This window comes from Lissotriton vulgaris, chromosome 7 (assembly GCF_964263255.1).
Source record: "Lissotriton vulgaris chromosome 7, aLisVul1.2, whole genome shotgun sequence".
NCBI lineage: Eukaryota > Metazoa > Chordata > Amphibia > Caudata > Salamandridae > Lissotriton > Lissotriton vulgaris.
The window spans coordinates 1,238,799,278-1,238,819,987 of record NC_141695.1 but is presented as its reverse complement, the minus strand read 5'-3'; the positions used below and the strand labels follow the sequence as shown (position 1 = coordinate 1,238,819,987).

The 20,710-nt window shown below is 46.7% G+C and overlaps 1 protein-coding gene across 2 annotated transcripts in view; it reads right to left on the bottom strand.

The window, feature by feature from the left end:
• The window catches only part of LOC147703302 (serine protease inhibitor Kazal-type 1-like), a 53,521-nt gene extending 50,708 nt beyond the window's left edge, over positions 1–2,813 (bottom strand). The window contains exon 1 of one of the 2 annotated variants that reach the window (XM_086931739.1): positions 2,644–2,813. In XM_086931739.1, the coding sequence (XP_086787865.1) occupies positions 2,644–2,698 (55 nt within the window). In that variant the 5' untranslated portion in view covers positions 2,699–2,813. Of the gene's footprint in view, positions 1–650; positions 785–2,643 lie in introns of those variants that run through there. The other variant, XM_086931738.1, reaches the window with a different exon arrangement.
• Positions 2,814–20,710: the final 17,897 nt, after the last annotated feature.

Here is a 20,710-nt window from a genome sequence, read left to right as displayed (position 1 = left end):
ATTTATATAATGTCAACATTAAGCCAACAAGAATAGCACATTGAATTCTGCCTCACGAAAGCAACCATGTTCGTAGCTGCAAATGGTGCAGCAGGTGCAGTGGCACCCGGGCCTCGATGTCTGTGGGTCCCCACCATGTTTTTTGCTACTTATCTTTACTACCGAACTAGCGGTCAGTGGCTGGCTTCTTTGCTTGCATAGCTATGGTGACCAGATTTTGAGAAGCAAAACCGGGGCAGGTCAGACATAAATTGTTTTGTCTGCCCCGGTTTTTGTGCAGCCATTTAAATGTAAATACGCCTGTGTCTGATGTGCGCGTGTGTGTAAAAAAAAAATAGATCTATACATGTATATATATATGTGTGTGTGTATATTCACACACAAAGCTTTCCATAGATAACATTAACTGTGGAAGGGCCTCCACCCTGCGCCCCCCTGCCCCATCCTCCTCACACTGAAGACAACCTTGTTGTTCCCTCCATCTTTAAATGTGACGAACTACCTGATTATGTGACATAGCCTCTAGAAATCGGCCGTTCTTCAATCAATTGAGCACTGGCTCACATAACCATTTCTATTTAATTGAATCCTGGTCTCTTTTAGCTCGAGAGCTGTCGCCGGTTAGAGTCACTTTTATTTCGACGCCTTACCTGTGACGCAGTAGATCATCGCTACAAGGAGAAGCAGGACCCCTGCCACCTTCATCGTTCCTGAGTTGATTTTTTGTGTGCTTCTAGGACTGGAATTCTATGACTGGTAATAAGCAAGGCCTTGGGAGCTCTCCCTATATAATATTTTTTGAGACACACGGGGATAATCTATTCACGGTTTCTTTGTTATTCATTAACTAAGCAGTTTAGATTGACTTTGAACTCGTGATAAAGAGGAACATGTGTAATCTTGCAAACACCTGTTAAACCCTCTGAGCTGTCAGCCAGTCATTACTTAGACTAGTCTGAAGGACATGTTACGGTTTCAGATGTCTGATACTCACAGAACAAATATCCGCGTGACGCAGTCCACGTGGAACAGCGTGTCCATGTCTTTAAATTTGCAAGTCCATGGGCCTTATTTATGAAGGTCTTGCGCCGCCGGTACGTCACTTTTAAAATGGGAAAAAGTGACGCACCAGTGGCGCAAGGCCTTCATAAATGAGGGCCCATGTTTTTAAATCAGAGAAAAAGACGGCGGTCATCACTGGGATTCTGTAAGTTCAGACACATATTTTTCAATATTTCAGGCACACCAATATAGCAAGCCACCTTGCTACGCTGTGCTGCTTGAAAGAAAGAGGGCGTCGGGAATGCGCCATTATTAATATAACATGACGCATTCCTGTTCTCTGCCTGTGCTGGCGCACCAATCTCCGCCTAACGCTAACCCAGGAACCCTTGCACCATGGTATATGGGTCCCTGCATTGTAGGCAGGATTGTTTTTGTGCAGGAAGGGAATCCTTCCTGCACAAAAAACAATCCTCCGAGCACTGGCGTAAGGAAACTTGAGTTGGCCTCCCTGCAAGGCACGTGGAGGGGCCCCCCTCCAGGCTCAATCAGGAGCTCTGCAGCCAGAGTGCTGTGCTGAGGGGACCCCTGGAGTGTGGGCTCCTCCAAACAGCGGGGGCCTGTGTTACGCCCCTGCCTGCCAGGCATTTTCCTCTTTCTGAGTGGGATGCAAAATGCAACCCACTTAGAAAGAGGAAACAACTAGAAGAAATAAAGATATTTCTCCTCGTTGCACCTCTAGTGGGGAGGAATACAATTCTGATGCAATTCCAGGTCAACCAATGCTGGTAAATCAGAGAATGTGCCTTAATGCATGGGAACACTCACGCTACACCCATGTCATGCCCCCCTGCAGCAGAGTAACCCCTTTGTGCTGCATTGCGTTTCTCTAGAATGAGGAGTGCATAGGCGCTGCGATGCCATACTTTAGGCTGAATGTCCGCTAACAAATGCTTACAACAGTAACAATTGGCATGTTTATATAATGTCAACATTAAGCCAACAAGAATAGCACATTGAATTCTGCCTCACGAAAGAAACCATGTTCGTAGCTGCAAATGGTGCAGCAGATGCAGTGGCACCCGGGCCTAGATGACTGTGGGTCCCCACCATGTTTTTTGCTACTTATCTTTACCACCGAACTAGCGGTCAGGGGGTGTTTTCTGTGCTTGCATAGCTATGGTGACCAGATTTTGAGAAGCAAAACCGGATATAAAAGTAGCAATAAAGTATTTTACGTGTTTGGTCTGCCCCGGTTTTTTTTTTGTGCAGCCATTTAAATGTAAATACGCCTGTGTCTGGTGTGTGCGTGTGTAATTTTATATATATATATATATATATATATATATATATATATATATATATATATATATCAAAGCTTTCCATAGATAACATTAACTGGGGAAGGACCTCCACCCTGCACCCCCTGCCCCATCCTCCTCACACTGAAGACAACCTTGTTTTTCCCTCCATCTTTAAATGTGACGAACTACCTGATTATGTGAAATAGCCTCTAGAAATCGGCAGTTCTTCAATCAATTAAGCACTGGCTCACATAACCATTTCTGTTTAATTGAATCCTGGTCTCTTTTAGCTCGAGAGCTGTCGCCGGTTAGAGTCACTTTTATTTCGACGCCTTACCTGTGACGCAGTAGATCATCGCTACAAGGAGAAGCAGGACCCCTGCCACCTTCATCGTTCCTGGGTTGATTGTGTGTGTGCTTCGAGGACTGGAATTCTATGACTGGTAATAAGCAAGGCCTTGGGAGCTCTCCCTATATAATATTTTTTGAGACATACGGGGATCATCTATTCACGGTTTACTTGTTATTCATTAACTAAGCAGTTTAGATTGACTTTGAACTCGTGAAAAGAGGAACATGTGTAATCTTGCAAACACCTGTTAAACCCTCTGAGCTGTCAGCCAGTCATTACTTAGACTAGTCTGAAGGACATGTTATGGTTTCAGATGTCTGATACTCACAGAACAAATATCCGCGTGACGCAGTCCACGGAACAGCGTGTCTATGTATTTAAATTTACAAGTCTATGTTTTTAAATCAGAGAGAAAGACGGCGGTCATCACTGGGATTCTGTAAGTTCAGACACATATTTTTCAATATTTCAGGCACACCAATATAGCAAGCCACCTTGCTACGCTTTGCTGCTTTAAAGAAAGAGGGCGGCGGGAATGCGCCATTTTTAATATTACACGACGCATTCCTGTTCTCTGCCAGTGCTGGCGCACCAATCTCCGCCTAACGCTAACCCAGGAACCCTTGCACCATGGTATAAGGGCGCCTGCATTGTAGGCAGGATCCTCCGAGCACTGGCATAACGAAACTTGAGGGGGCCTCCCTGCAAGGCACGTGGAGGGGCCCCCTCCAGGCTCAATCAGGAGCTCTGCAGCCAGAGTGCTGTGCTGAGGGGACCCCTGGAGTTTGGGCCCCCCACACAGCGGGGGCCTGTGTTACGCCCCTGCCTCCCAGGCATTTTCCTCTTTCTAAGTGGGTGCAGCCCACTTAAAAAGAGGAAACCACAAGGAGAAATGAAGATATTTCTCCTCGTTGCACCTCTGGTGGGGAGCAGGGGCGGCTCTAGGCTCATGGCGGCCCTGGGCAGTGAGCGTAGGTAGGGGGCCCCGGAAGAGGTGGTCTGGGCAGGGCGGAGCCCCCCGGACGGGGGGGTCAGGGTGTTTGGAAGTGGAACAGAGCCGGAGGCTGCCAAATCTCTGCTAGGGGCCTCCACGCAAATATGTATCCATCCTCAGAGGATTATTATATTAAGGATATATATTGGCGTGGTGGCCCCTGGGGTTTGGTGGCCCTATGCAGGTGCACAGCTTGCACATGCCTTAGACCGCCCCTGTGGGGAGGCATACAATTCTGATGCAATTCCAGGTCAACCAATGCTGGTAAATCAGAGAATGTGTCTCAATGCATGGGAACACTCTCACTACACCCATGGCACTGTTAAAAAGGGTTCCAAAGACAACCGGTAACCAAAGACCCTTTTATGTTGCCCGGCGTTATCGCCTCTATGACCCACCAATATTAATCAATGAAGAAGCAGGCGCTGGAGACTGGAAGGCAGGAAACGAGGATTTTATTCTCTCCGGAGGAGAACACATCAATTCAGACAGCAAGTATCGTCACGAGGTGCTCTAACCACATCTCTGAGGCCTGGCCTCTTATACCAGGGTTTATGACCTTTATTGCACATAACACATTCTCGCAATACTTTAGTACTTGAAAGAACATCCTCGGAATCTCCCCTTCAGACCCGTTCCCACATACATTTACAGTTGGATTCCCCACCCCGGTCACAATAGGTGATGGTTGTCGCACAGCAGGGCATTCCGCCGATTCACGGAATGCATGGGGTTTGATCGGATCTCATGGGGTGGGGGCTTTGATCGGTTCGGGGGTCTTTTGATGGAGAGGGGAGACTTCCTACTGTACGGGGTAATAAACAGTATCCGCAGAGCCAGGTGGCGGCCTGGGAACAAGGAAGACAAACGGGGACACAGGAAAAAGGGGTTTGCATCAAAAGGATCTGAGGCCATGAAAGGAATGAGGGGAGGTGTCGCGCTGGGAACAGGATGGGATTCCGTGGTGAAGCTGCGCTGAAGAGGGGTTTATGACCCAAGGCATGAGAGAGCGGGGGTTGTCAGCGTGCGGGGGAATGCTTGCGAGGTTAAGAGAGAGAGAGAGACGCGCTGGCTATCAGCGAGGGGCAGGGAGGCCATGGTGCTCAAAAATGGCTGCCGCTTACGCGCACGAATGGGCTTGGAAAGGGGCAAGATGGCGCCGATAATGTTCACCAAGTTTGTTTTTATTTTCCACAGTCCTCCCTTTAACATTTCCAAGACATCTTGCTGGCCTATTTCCTATCTACACCTATATGCAGCGACCATAAGCAAGGGAGAGGGGACTTAGGCGAAAGAACTGTACATAAACATCACATTATAAACATCATATTGAAAAATCTCATCATTTAGTAGGCGGGTTCATTGTTAAGTTGGTTGCAGAAAAAAGTCATTGTAATGCAATATCAGACTAGAATTACGTAGCGAGGGCGTTGGGTACAGATCATAGAATAAGAACTGGTAAGTTTATCATATAAGTAAGTCCTTTTAGTATACAGCGGGTGCATAGTCAGTCCAATGGTGGTTGGGAGAGAAATGAGATACAGTAAAAAATATATGTCAGAGTTCTCGTTGTCCTTTGTCGTCTTCTGTCGGCACTGTTGAGCCCCTGGATTACCTATCAACAGAAATGTTCATGTGGATTGAGTCGTTGGGGGTCTGCGGGTAGGGGTGCATTCTGTTCGGTTTTCGTCAGACCTCGTAGGAGGAATGCGTTACGGTTTTGGAGCAGGTGCATCTTCTTCCGCAATGCAGAGCATAGATTTGCAATGGAAAATGCAATTGTTCCAGATTTGTGAGATCTGTTCGTTTCTTGAGTCTCTGTGGTGGGCATTTCCTGTTGCTTCCATCATCTTCAAGGTGCTTGGTAGCGGGCAGAACCACAGACTTTGTTTATCTTTTCTTCGGGGGCGACCCTTGGTGGAGTTCTAGGTCACCGTTCTAAGATTAGCATAGTTCGTGGTCTACTTAGTCGGAGCTCCCTCCCTTCTGACGCAGGGAGCACTCTTCTCTGGGTAGCTCAGTAGGATTTGGAGGAACTTGGGAGTTCGGATGGAAAGGTGCGGGTGTGAACAGTCCTTATGGTAGGTCGGAGGAGGAGGGGATGGAGCAAGGCCAAGTCGGGAACAGATCAGGGGGAGGCGGAGAGTTTGCGACAGGCGAGTCCGTAACCATGTTCAGAGAGCGGGGGCTTTTGGCACACGTTGATCATATAGCAGGGGCTTCAGGTCAGCCCTTTCCTTAGCTTTGTCTGAAACAATGCCCCGTCCGGCGTCTCCTTACTGCTGTGGTCTCGCCTCGGCCTCCGTCGCTGATGTTCCACAATCCGCAGTCAGGCCGCGTGCTCCCACATCCGGTCTCTTTCTCCTCCGACAGCGATACCCTTAAATGAGTTTTGAAAAGACAGTCTTTAGAGATATTGCAGAAGAAGGTAATTACATAAGTCTATTTCTCTCCCAACACCAAGCAACTGGGGTAAGCACTCGCTACATTGGAGATTCTTGCGACTAACGTATAAACAATTGATGATGGGTTTGCTGGATTCCTTACAACTTCCTTTTGTTGGCTAATTCTTTGACGCTTTGATGATTATTACGTTCATTTGTCATATGTCTATTATAGTAGATGTCAGTTCTTCTGGCAGAGACCCATTTCCCTAGTACAAATCTTGAAAGGCTAGGCTGGTCTTCAGGGCCTTGTATTTTACAAAAAGTGCAACGTGCTATTCACCATAGTCTGATAGGCATCCTTCTGAGGGATGAACATAGGCTAAACAAGTCTTCATTACATCGAAACATCTTATTTTCAGCAAGGCTTACAGCAACAAGGTCTTTCGATTTTCGATCTAATTTTTAACTTTGCATACATCTTTCTAACTTTCTATATAAATCCTCGCAACCTGGTTACTACAAAAACTCGGGAGGGGTGGTTTGCAATAATTATTAAACTTATCCTCGGGGAAGGAGGGATCTTATGGACAACAATTAGGGACACAGTGAATTAGAGCAGGGGGCGTTTTTCAGGCTCTCGTTCAGGGCAGCTGACACAAAACTGGGGGCATTTTGGGTAGATGGGGGTGTCTCGATCATTTCTTACAGCTTGGGGTACGGAGACAATTTTCAATGGGGATGGTCGCATTACCACAGACACATTTTATCATAGAAACCACTGACAAATAGTTCCCTGAGGGTGGGTCAAATTTAGGGAACCTTAGTCGTCTTACCTGTCCCTTTCCTATCGGCCAATTTAATTTTCATCCATATTTTAGTAGAAAAGGAGAGGTAGTAACGTGGTACCGATACAATTTTATTTAGGACAAATTTGTACAAATACTTGTGGTATTTGGGGCCAATCAGGAGGTGCACCAGGTTCGCCAATTAGGTGCCAGTTGCTAGGAAGAGGGAAAGTGTGGAGGGGTGGAAGAGTGAGTGAGAGAGAGAGAGAGAGAGAGAGAGAGAGAGAGAGAGAGAGAGAGAGAGAGAGTAAGAGAGAGAGAGAGAGAGAGAGAGAGAGAGAGAGAGACAGACAATAGGCCAAACAGTACACGTGCGACATGGGGAATGACCGTGTATTGTTTGGGCTATTCAGTGCGTTACCTAACGTTTAGACGTTTCGGGTCTGTGTTAGGAGGTAGAAGGCATGCAGTTTTGGGACAGAAGAGCATTAGATCAGGTAAAAAGGTCGTGAGAGCGTCCTTGTTGTGCCGTTTTGCAGCGCAAGTCCGTCTTCGTGCATCGGGCGTGACGTGGTTCCAGATCCCTTATGATACTCTAATCGGGATTCTAATGAAACCTGCAGAAGGAAAAAGGGGGAAAAAGGGGAGGTAGGGGGGACAACATTCGAACACATCAAATGTATGGGCACGAAAGTCCTTTACTTACCACATACTCGTACTTATCTCTTCGGGATATAATCCCTTAGGGTTTTGGTTTCCTAAAGTCATGGGGGCAGGCAATGTGATAGGTGGTTCATGGGGAGGTTCGAGGATGGCATTAAGGATCGTGTGTAGTGAAAACGCTAAAAAAGAGGAATCAGAGGTGCCTAGCGTGAGGTACCCGGTTTTGTAGATGTATCCGGCCATCGGGATCCCTAAATCATTCCCAAAGCTGTGATGTTCTAAGGCATATCAGTTCTTCGTTCAACCCTGTACCTTAGTACCTTCGACCACCATATCTTTATATCATTTTATCAATTACACCGTTTTACTTTACCCATTCTCAGAAGTCAAGGTCCTTCTTCATACGTCAGTTCCTGAGCTTAGTCGCATATCTTGGAGGCAGCGTATCATACCTTTGATTCGACCATCAACCCAGGGCCGAACAACCATTTCTCGGATAACCTTAAAAAGAGAGCAGAACAGTTGCGCACAGAAAAACCCTCCCACCGATACCCGTATTTACAAAAGTATGCGATGCCTATCCATAGCTTTTTAAGACCTTTATTTGTAGAATTATTCAGTACGTAAAATGTGAGAGCGCAATTCATATTTTGGCCTGATATGTCGTCGATGGAAGCACATACAGTAGGGGGTTATTTTGTAGCACAAGAACATGTGAAAAAAGGTCTAATTAATTATTTGCAAGTAACCAAAAACATTTCATTGCGTGACGAAGGAATCAGGGGCATTTCAGTTCATAAATGGAAACACAGTCAAGCTCATCATAATCACATTTCCTAGATGTAAACCGTGGGTATGCATCATAGGCGGCGTTATGTATCAGTTACAACAAATATCAGAAATAAATTGTTCATTGAAATCAACATTTTACGGAACCCTTCTCAAATGTTCGCCAAGTGAACCCTCCTCCCTTTAACATCGAGTGCGCAATGGTTCGTATATATATATATATATCTTAGTACATCAAGTTTCATTAGCTAAGGAACACCACGAGGCATCCGTTAGTTTCCATTGATACCAGCGCCATTTTGGGCGAGGCCGGTTTAGTCCGGAAGTAGCATCAGGGGCAAAATATTCCCGACAATTGGCGGTTGGACCAGAGTCCCTTTCGGCAGTTCAAAAGAAAACTGTGCTAACAGAGGGGCTGGTGGTGTGGACCGTCAATCAAGAGAGGGAGGGGGTAGAGTCTCTCTTACCGGGTCATGTTGATGTTCAGCCGGAACTTGCTCGAGTTCGTTAGGCCATAATGTTCCTGGGTGGTTCAGATGGAAGCTGATGCAGACACGAGAGCACCGCCATCTTGTTGCTGTGCCGTGGTTATTTCATTTGAGATCAATGCAACTGTTCCTCACCGGAAGCCTGAAGGGGCCGAGGGCTCTTGGGACTTTGGTAGAATCTTCAAAGTCGAGGGGATGTTTGTCGATGGTGGGGGCTTGCGCCCAGGTGGGCAAGTGCCCGAGTTGCAATTTCGGACAAAGTTACTCCAGCGGCCTAGACCCGCCTTTCGAGGGCCCAGACGCCATTTTGAGACCCTGCAGCAACCGCCCTTCGTTGTATCTATCAGGGGAGGAAGAAACTTCTTGTGATGGCGAAAGACGGAGCATCATGTTGCTGGAGCAGGACATTTTGGTTCGGGGCGCCAGGGTGCAGCAGTGGAGCCTTCATCTGGGGAGGTGAGGGAGGCTCACCCGTGCCGTCTCTCTCTCCCGGCGCATCCTACGCCGTCCCTTGGAATCAGGGGCGCACATGATGACCACCCTACACCCCTGATTCCGACTCTTGGGGGACCACTGTACATCCGGTGCTCCGTAAATATGCCCGTCGGACATTGTATGTCCTGTACTACGCAAGTATACCAGCCGGGTCTTGTATGTCCTGTGCTGAGAAAGTATACCAGTCGGGCATTGTATGTCCTGTGTTGCGGAAATATACCAGCCGGGCATTATATTTCCTGTGCAGCGTAGGTATATGGCCGTCGCCCGGCTGGAGGACATCGGCGTCGGGCCAGGGCAGGGAAGCCTCCTACCTGTGGAGGTGGAAGAGGCTCGTCCGCGTCGCCTCTTCCTCCCTGCCCACCCTGCATCCGTTCGATGGAGAAATTCGTGATGGCCGGACCAGGAGATACAAGGGAGGGGGTCATTTTCATCCGCCCCCTCCCTACTCGCGGTCCGGGGGACGCCATTTCTGGAAGGGCAGTATGGGAAGACCATTTCATTGCCTGCTTGGTGGAGCCTCCAGGACCTTCTCGCCAGCGATCTCTTTTTGGCCCATGGTTGCTGGCAGGCCCCGCCCCACACGTGCTATGTGTTTCGGATGGGCGGGACCATCGAACTGTTACATTTCGAGGACTTCCGGAGTGAGCATAACATGTTTTGTATTTTTCCTATTAGTCAAGTTTGCTTTTTAGAGAGTTCTACTAGTTATTCTATTTACTGTTGGTTGTGTGTTTTACCGTAATTAAATCCTAAGTTATATAATAGACGCTTGGCCTTTTTTGAGTCTTTTCTCTAACGGGGGGTTGTTTACACTGACCTGCAGTTGTGTTTGTTTTTCAGAGTGGGGGAGCAACAGAGAGCAATCAGTCCCAGAACTCTAACATGTCATTAAAATTGGTCTGACGAAATCTGTGCCACCGAGCATAATCAAACGGGGTGGTCCTGTCTGTTCTGTCTGCACTAGTCTGATTGGTTTTTATCTCACGTCTTTTTCCTTTCTGTCGGTCCGTCCTTTCTGTCAACCCTCCATTCTTACCTATGCTTTGCAGAGTCGGGCATTGGGCTTTCCAGTGCCCGAGACATTTACAGAAAGCACATTGGTCTTGTTTTAAATCTGTCCGTCCTGTGCTTAATGTCGGGGGATTACCTTCGGGTCGTTGTGTTCCGGGGTTGGCTTGTCGGCACATCCCTTTACACCGTTCGCTTTTCATGTCTACTCCTCGGGGCTGTGCCATCGCTGGCCCTTCCCTTTGCCTACTAGACGTTTGGAGGGTTGTCCGTCGTGTCCCTTCACCTTTTCTAAATTCGTCGCCTTCCCTTCGTCGTGCAGCTTCTTTGCGCCACATACCGAGGCTATCGAGCATAATAGGTGTTGTTTCATTCCTACGAAGGGCTATTTCTACCGTTTCTATTTTGTCGAGATCAAAGGATCCTCTCAGTGGCCACTGTCTTTCTCGATCCTTTTTCGTATATTTATGCCACAGCTCACTATAGGCTATAGCGATTAATCCATGCTTCATGAACATGTCCTTATTAGGGGTGCCTTCCAGCGGAGCCGGATGGTTCATCTCTAATAAGCGGTCCGGGTAAAACAGGCTACTAACCAGTGGGGAGAAGACAGGCATGACGGATCACAATGGGATAATAGTCAGCACTACCTATCTTATCACTGCGCGCAAAGACTAGACAGAATATTTCTATTCTACGTTGTTTGCACGTAGTGAATACCTCATGAACCAATTCTGAGCAATCAATCAACGTTAGGTCAAAAATAAAAAATCAATATGGTCAATGGGGAGAATAAGTAGGCTCGCAAAGGTTCGCGTCACCTACCCTTTCACTATCTGTAAAGAGGGGACCTATTTTTCCCTGTTTGCAGACAGAGAATCTCCAGAAAACAATCTATAACAGTTAATCAATGGGGGGAAGGGGCAATTGTTCAGTGGGGGAGAAAGATAGGTCCGACGGGTGCGTACCTATCCTTCGCTGTTTATAAAGGGAGAGCCTGTTGTTTCTCCGTTTGTAGACAGTGAATCTCCAATAAATTAACAAAGAGTAATACTAGTATTTTCTCAACAATTATCAATTACTTTCAATTATCTATCACTTTCGCAATTCGTCGTGTTTACACGACCTTACCCGGACCGCATGGACAGTTTCTCGTCTTCCGAATCCAGCGCCCGATCGTCCTCTTCTCTTCGTACTTCTCGTGGCACTCCTGATGGTTCCCAGTCAGGACCGCAGATCACTCGAGAGAGGTCTGTTCGGAACCAGTGAAGTTCGGATGATCGGCTGTCAGACGAGGGTCTATCGGACAGGGTACCTTCCGATCGTTGCAGTCGTTCACTCTGTCGTCAGGACCTCTCCCACTGGATCCACGAGTCGCTGATGGGCCCCACGTTTGGGACGCCAATTGTTAAAAAGGGTTCCAAAGACAACCGGTAACCAAAGACCCTTTTATGTTGCCCGGCGTTATCGCCTCTATGACCCACCAATATTAATCAATGAAGAAGCAGGCGCTGGAGACTGGAAGGCAGGAAACGAGGATTTTATTCTCTCCGGAGGAGAACACATCAATTCAGACAGCAAGTATCGTCACGAGGTGCTCTAACCACATCTCTGAGGCCTGGCCTCTTATACCAGGGTTTATGACCTTTATTGCACATAACACATTCTCGCAATACTTTAGTACTTGAAAGAACATCCTCGGAATCTCCCCTTCAGACCCGTTCCCACATACATTTACAGTTGGATTCCCCACCCCGGTCACAACAGGTGATGGTTGTCGCACAGCAGGGCATTCCGCCGATTCACGGAATGCATGGGGTTTGATCGGATCTCATGGGGTGGGGGCTTTGATCGGTTCGGGGGTCTTTTGATGGAGAGGGGAGACTTCCTACTGTACGGGGTAATAAACAGTATCCGCAGAGCCAGGTGGCGGCCTGGGAACAAGGAAGACAAACGGGGACACAGGAAAAAGGGGTTTGCATCAAAAGGATCTGAGGCCATGAAAGGAATGAGGGGAGGTGTCGCGCTGGGAACAGGATGGGATTCCGTGGTGAAGCTGCGCTGAAGAGGGGTTTATGACCCAAGGCATGAGAGAGCGGGGGTTGTCAGCGTGCGGGGGAATGCTTGCGAGGTTAAGAGAGAGAGAGAGACGCGCTGGCTATCAGCGAGGGGCAGGGAGGCCATGGTGCTCAAAAATGGCTGCCGCTTACGCGCACGAATGGGCTTGGAAAGGGGCAAGATGGCGCCGATAATGTTCACCAAGTTTGTTTTTATTTTCCACAGCACTCCCCCCTGCAGCAGAGTAGCCCCTTTGTGCTGCATTGCGTTTCTCTAGATTCATCAAGCCATGCAGAACCACGCAAGGTGGCCTTACGTGGCTTGATAAATCTTATTTAGGTTTTGCGTCACCCTTGCGTCCCCTTGCGCCGTGAAAGGGCAACGCAAATCCTTTATAAATATGGGCCTCCATGTCTGTGTATTTTTTTATTATCCACGATTGTAGCAAAACTTTACACGTTTGTGTAGCACCGTATTTTTTGTCTTGTAAAGTCATTATAAGTAAACAGTAAATATCTGTCATTCATCACCAAGGTATCCTTGGGTGAGCATGCGCTTTGCAAATAAACATTATGTTAAGTCATCAGGGAACTACACATCTGCCGGATGTATCGGGCAGGAGAGCCTATCTGGGTAATGATTAAATTGTTATGGGCCAGATTTGTCAAGGTTTTGTGTCGCCCCTGGCGTCATGCAAGGTGGCGCAAGAGAAACACAAAACCTAAGTGAGATTTAACAAGCCACGCAAAGCCACCTTGTTTGTCCTTGCATGACTTGATAAATCTGGAATAATGCAAGAGAGCGCAAACCGCTGGCTGGCGTTACTCTGCCCCGTGGAGGCTTTCAACAGGAGGAGGGTGGGTGTTTGCACGCACCAACTCATGGACTTTGACTCATTCCCAGATTTACAATTAGTGGTAGGCCCGGGAATGTGTCAAAATACTACACCTTCCCAGGTGAGGCATAACGAGGAGCAATATATTTAGTTCTCCTCGTTTCACTCTCTTTCTCTGTGTGCTGCTTTCTGCAGCACACAGAGAAAGAGGAAAATGTGTCTGAGGATTGTTTTTTGCACAGAAACGATTGCCTTCCCGCAAAAAAACAATCCTGCCTACAACACAGGCAAACTTGCACCATGATGCAAGGGTGCCTGCATTGGCACTATGCAGCCAAAAGTGCGCCAGCACTAGGAAAGGACAGGGATGTGCTGTATAATGTTCAATACATAGCAAACACAAGGAGATGATGGATGGAGCGCTGAAACTTTTCAGACACTCACCCCAGTCACAGATCTTGGTTGAATCCATCATTGTTCTTTATCTTACTACCCCATCCCTCACATTCAGCGCAATGCAGCCAGGCGGCTTGCTGCATTGAGCTGCTTGAAAAAATTATAAACATGGGTCAATGTTTGAATCAATATTCCGTTCTCTCTTTCCTTACACCGTAAACTTGACAGGTTCTGTGGTCATGATAACTCTCGCCTTACTCAACACTCTGTGATGTGCACCACTCAACACTTCACTCTATAATTACTTGGAATCATTAATGTCATCACACTCTTACTTCACATTGACTCTTTACTTCAAGAAAGTCGAATCACTATTCTATCTCTATTCTTAGCCAGCTTGGGGAAGAAGGCCTGTTAAAGTGAAGGTGTTGAGAAATTAATTGTATTTCAGTGAAAGGATGTGCCACACTTTTTCAACCATGTCCTCTGTATGCCAGTTCTTAATTTGAACCATTGCTTTCTGGTGCTGAGCACTGGCACCTATATCTGAGGGCCGGGTCTATTGAATTTTTCTCCCATGCACAGCCAGCACTGTGCACAGGCCATTAAAACGCCCCAGCCACGGAGCGAGGCATGTGCAGCTGCACGTTCAGATTTGCTACATCCTGCTAGTATGCTTGCTTTGGCGAGAGTCAGTGCTGGTCTTCAGGGTGGGGAAAGGCTGGGTGTGTTGTGTCATGCGCAGTATAAACTACACGCACGATGAAGTGGGAGCATACAGCAAGATTCATCAACGGAAATTCGGCTCGCAAAGGGCCAGATTCTGAGAATCTGGCCCTTTGCGAGCGCAAATATTGCATTTGGGATTCATCATCCCAAATGCAAAAATTGCTATTATAGAATTCGCAAATTTGCGAGGAATTGCATTTAAGGAATCTCTATTTGAGATTCCTTAAATGCAATTCATGAAACATTTAAAAATTGCGAATTCGCTATTTTGGGCCGCTATTTACCGCGAAGTCAAACCTCGTGGTAAATAGCGGAAACTTACAACAAGCATTATAAATGCAATAGGGCTCGCATTAGGAAAGTTTGAGCTATTGGTCTTATAAATGTTATTTTTTTATTTATGTGTTATTTTTTCAATTAGTTAGATTAACAGCTTTGTCATTTACAATGCCAATAGTGATAACTTTCGCAAATGTGACACCTATAGCATTTGTAATGCAAGAGGTTTTGTATTTACGTGACTTGGATGTATCTAATCTACCAGTTACTATAAATTTGATTGAAAGTAATCCGATGTCAGTAAACATTCAACCCTTGTAATAAGTGTTGCAGCTAAAAACGTTCAATGACTTGTTTCCTCGTGCAAGGGACTGCTATAGCTATGTGTGCTTTTTGAGATACAAATGTTTTTTTGCTTGTGAACCATTTGTTTTATTCTATGTTAACGAGGGTTCGCAGCTTCCTCAACAATAACGTTTTATCAAAACAAACGTGGCAAATCCAACATTGGCAAGCCAAAAGGATGCTAACCAATGCCATACCTAATATTGACTTTGTCGAAGCTTTTTTTTTTTTTATGATTTTTTTTTTTTTTACTTGAAACTGCACCTGCTTAAGTTTTCTGTTTTTTGACGTATCTCGCTCCTAGGGCTAAAAATATAAACAAAATGCAGCATTTCTTAATAATTGCATATTCCTTGCTGATAGACTGATGGGGTATTGATTTCATTTTTATTTCATGTAAAAATTGCTTCCATGCCTGCAAGTACACATATGACCGATTCGAAGGAAGATTATAACCTTCCTTTACAAATGGAAATGTTTATATTGGCTCCTGAGCACATATGTAATATAATTGCAAGGCATCGAGGGTGGTCGGGTCTCTTATTTCATCACGAGAGAATGATCGTATTTAAAAAAAAAAAAGTGTTTCTCCTGCTTGTATGGCAATTGACGAGATGTGCAAGTGCTTACAAGCTAGTGCACCTTGTTTCATTTTTATATTGCAAACTAAAGTAGATGCATAAAAGGAGACACGGCCGCCGAAACTGAAAGTACAGCCGGCCGTGAATAATTAGGGGATGAGCAAGGTTGAAATTATGCTAATCACGGTCTACGTGTGCCAGATTGTACACTAACCTAATAGTTTTTCATAGTCTTTGCCATTGCCCTCCCAGTTAATGTAGGAGTCCGACTGTCAAGAGCGCATGAAAGGGCTTGTGTTGTGTGTCACATTTTGCATTCATGTTTTAAATGTGAGTTGTGCTAGATTTTGCTGTTAACGGGAGTGCATGGGGGGTGGCACTGAAAAACGTAAAACCTGTTGCTTCTGTTGATGATCCATCTCTCTCCTGCAGAGACTATTAAATCCACTTCCAACAGTAAACAAAAAGTAACGTGTGCATACTAAAACCAGTCACCAGAAGTCACGAGAAGAGAAATGCAAACTAAAGTAGTTGCATAAAATGAGATACGGCCGGCGGCCATGAAACTGAAAGTATGGCCAGCCGGCCGTGAATAATTAAGGGGTGAGCGCACGCTGAGAAGCTGCCTTTGATGTGGTAATGCGAGGCAGGCAGGCAGGCGGCTGGTGGCATTGTGCACGCGCTTTTTAGGGCTTGCGCTTGCGCAATGCCCAAAAAAGCACATGCACTGCAAGAAATCGCCAGTGGAATCGTGCTTGGTTAAACGTTGTTTAAGCCCCTATAGAGCTTCGCCAGCTGTGCACATGCGCACAGCAGGCGAGCCCTAAAAATGCACTTAAGTGCATTTTTCTAAGTTGTATATTACTAAGCATGGGCGGAAAATCCGTTACGCTCGCGGATTTTGCGGATTTTTGGGAAATTCCCAATCCGCAAGATTTGCGAATTTCCCGCAAAATCCGCAAATTCGCACGCAGCGGAATTTTTTTGCGGCGCGCGGCGTTGGTGATACAATTTTTGCGGCGCGCGGCGTTTATCATCGTTTGCCGAGTTGTTTTTCTCGATAGTTTGCGAGTGCTGCGCCATTTTGGATCTTGCTGTGTGATCCCGCGGGAATTGGCGAGCGCGATTACGTCATTGCGGCTTGCCAGCGATAGTTTGTCAACGCGAGTACGGCGAGATCACGTCTCGCGGTACTTCGCAATTGCGAGATTTGAGATGCGGCGAGCAGCAAGAATCTTGCACAAGCGAAAATATAAAATTTGCAATTCTGCACAAGAAATCCACCAGCAAGCAGCATAAACCTTCTTGAAATGATGATTTTTATCTGAATAACTCCTTAGGTTGACATTTGCCTGCACTTTTTTAGCGAGGAGTCCATTTTGGGGAGGGGGGGAGGGGGTGGGAGAAAGGAAGTGCCCCACAGTCTTCAACTTCCTGTTCCTGTTCAGCAGGCTCATCCCAGTGCTTTGTCCATCTCCTGGTCACTTTTCATTTGGATCTGGAGCTGGAAGGATTACTTTTTGTGGATGCTGCTGGATCTTTGGATTTGAGGCCTTTTTGACTTTCTTTGGATCACTGTTGGATTAGAAATTTTACAAGTAAGTTTGTTTGGGGCATTACAGTTGCTGCAACTAAAATTTTGGAATTTTCGATTTTTGGGCTGTTTTGGGGCCTTTTGCCCAGGGGTACTCAGTGGTGGGTGGACTGAGTCTTTCTGTGGGTTGTCTTGAACTTAAACATCATGGAGGCCATGGATGGATTGGGATTGTGCTGATTTTTCAGTGATTTTCGTTTTTTGGGGCTGTACTTGTGGCCTTTTCACCAGGGGTATTTGAGTCTAGCATGGGCCTAGTCTTTCTGTGGGGTGTCTTGAACTTAAACATCATGAAGGCCACGGATGGAATGGGATTGTGCTGATTTTTCAGTGATTTTCGTTTTTTGGGGCTGTACTTGTGGCCTTTTCACCAGGGGTATTTGAGTCTAGCATGGGCCTAGTCTTTCTGTGGGCTGTCTTGAACTTAAACATCATGGAGGGCATGGATGGAATGGGACTGTGCTGATTTTGCAGTGTTTTCCGATTTTTGGGGGTGTTCATGGGGAGGGACAGGCCATGTGGCTGGTGGCCATTTTGAGTGCTGCTACAGGCACTGGCCATGTGCTGGCAGGCAAGTAGCCATTTTGAATGCAGGCTTTGTTGTTAGGCCTGCAACCATTTTGCCTACTTTTCAACCTTTATTTATGCCCAGGGGTAGTGAGTCTTGCATGGGCCTAGTCTTTCTGTAGGTTGTCTTGAATTTAAACATCATGGAGGGCATGGATGGATTGGGATTGTGCTGATTTTTCAGTGATTTTCGTTTTTGGGGGCTGTACTTGTGGCCTTTTCACCAGGGGTATTTGAGTCTAGCATGGGCCTAGTCTTTCTGTGGGCTGTCTTGAACTTAAACATCATGGAGGGCATGGATGGAATGGGATTGTGCTGATTTTGCAGTGTTTTCCGATTTTTGGGGGTGTTCATGGGGAGGGACAGGCCATGTGGCTGGTGGCCATTTTGAGTGCAGCTACAGGCACTGGCCATGTGCTGGCAGGCAAGTGGCCATTTTTAATGCAGGCTTTGTTGTTAGGCCTACAAGGCTGCAACCATTTTGCCTACTTTTCAACCTTTATTTATGCCCAGGGGTAGTGAGTCTTGCATGGGCCTAGTCTTTCTGTGGGTTGTCTTGAATTTAAACATCATGGAGGGCATGGATGGATTAGGATTGTGCTGATTTTTCAGTGATTTTCGTTTTTTGGGGCTGTACTTGTGGCCTTTTCACCAGGGGTATTTGAGTCTAGCATGGGCCTAGTCTTTCTGTAGGTTGTCTTGAATTTAAACATCATGGAGGGCATGGATGGATTGGGATTGTGCTGATTTTTCAGTGATTTTCGTTTTTTGGGGCTGTACTTGTGGCCTTTTCACCAGGGGTATTTGAGTCTAGCATGGGCCTAGTCTTTCTGTGGGCTGTCTTGAACTTAAACATAATGGAGGGCATGGATGGAATGGGATTGTGCTGATTTTGCAGTGTTTTTCGATTTTTGGGGGTGTTCATGGGGAGGGACAGGCCATGTGGCTGGTGGCCATTTTGAGTGCAGCTACAGGCACTGGCCATGTGCTGGCAGGCAAGTGGCCATTTTGAATGCAGGCTTTGTTGTTAGGCCTGCAAGGCTGCAACCATTTTGCCTACTTTTCAACCTTTATTTATGCCCAGGGGTAGTGAGCCTTGCATGGGCCTAGTCTTTCTGTGGGTTGTCTTGAATTTAAACATCATGGAGGGCATGGATGGATTGGGATTGTGCTGATTTTTCAGTGATTTTTGTTTTTTGGGGCTGTACTTGTGGCCTTTTCACCAGGGGTATTTGAGTCTAGCATGGGCCTAGTCTTTCTGTGGGCTGTCTTGAACTTAAACATCATGGAGGGCATGGATGGAATGGGATTGTGCTGATTTTGCAGTGTTTTTTGATTTTTGGGGGTGTTCATGGGGAGGGACAGGCCATGTGGCTGGTGGCCATTTTGAGAGCAGCTACAGACACTGGCCATGTGCTGGCAGGCAAGTGGCCATTTTGAATGCAGGCTTTGTTGTTAGGCCTGCAAGGCTGCAACCATTTTGCCTACTTTTCAACCTTTATTTATGCCCAGGGGTAGTGAGTCTTGCATGGGCCTAGTCTTTCTGTGGGTTGTCTTGAATTTAAACATCATGGAGGGCATGGATGGATTGGGATTGTGCTGATTTTTCAGTGATTTTCGTTTTTTGGGGCTGTACTTGTGGCCTTTTCACCAGGGGTATTTGAGTCTAGCATGGGCCTAGTCTTTCTGTAGGTTGTCTTGAATTTAAACATCATGGAGGGCATGGATGGATTGGGATTGTGCTGATTTTTCAGTGATTTTCTTTTTTGGGGGCTGTACATGTGGCCTTTTCACCAGGGGTATTTGAGTCTAGCATGGGCCTAGTCTTTCTGTGGGCTGTCTTGAACTTAAACATCATGGAGGGCATGGATGGAATGGGATTGTGCTGATTTTGCAGTGTTTTTCGATTTTTGGGGGTGTTCATGGGGAGGGACAGGCCATGTGGCTGGTGGCCATTTTGAGTGCAGCTACAGACACTGGCCATGTGCTGACAGGCAAGTGGCCATTTTGAATGCAGGCTTTGTTGTTAGGCCTGCAAGGCTGCAACCATTTTGCCTACTTTTCAACCTTTATTTATGCCCAGGGGTAGTGAGTCTTGCATGGGCCTAGTCTTTCTGTGGGTTGTCTTGAATTTAAACATCATGGAGGGCATGGATGGATTGGGATTGTGCTGATTTTTCAGTGATTTTCGTTTTTTGGGGCTGTACTTGTGGCCTTTTCACCAGGGGTATTTGAGTCTAGCATGGGCCTAGTCTTTCTGTGGGCTGTCTTGAACTTAAACATCATGGAGGGCATGGATGGAATGGGATTGTGCTGATTTTGCAGTGTTTTTCGATTTTTTTTGTGGTGTATAACTGAACTGATGTTCCTCTGTCTTCCATTGTTTTTAGGTGCACAAGACTCAAGAGAACCACCAGTGTCAGGAAGAAGTCCTGCAGAGGTGTGTGTGTGCAGCATAACGTCACGCGACGTCACGTCTGGCCTCAGACAACTCTACAATTCGTGCAACTGTGGCCTGCTGTCTGACCTGCTCTGAAGAAGATGGCCCCAAAAAAACTTCTCTGTAGCTCCTCTAGCAAGAAAGTTGCTAGTAAGGAGCAGAAGAAGCAAGTTACCAAGGAGGCTGGTGTGCCACCCGCCACGTTTTTTGGGAGCAAAAAAAAAAGTACGCCTGCAGCAGCAGGATCTGCTGGGGACCAAGCTGGGAGCAGCACCCTTGCTCCATTGGATTCAGTGCCTCCACCACCACGCCAACTTAAGTCAAAGCCCTTGAGTGCTTCAGAGGCAGTCAGTGTACTTCTCCAATCACCATCGACCAGTGATGTTGGCTCATCGCAAGAAAGTAGCAGCAATGTCCCTGAATCAACACAGGTTGTTGTAACTCATCTGACAAGTGTTGAACAACCACAGCTGCAACAACACGCCCAAGTACATGTGGAAGGAGAGGCAGCGCAAGGAGATGTGCAAGCAAAGGTGCATGGAGGTTCACAAGTGCCCACAATAGTTGTTCCTCCCGAAGTAGGGGCACATCAGGAAATCGACAATGAAGCCGAGGT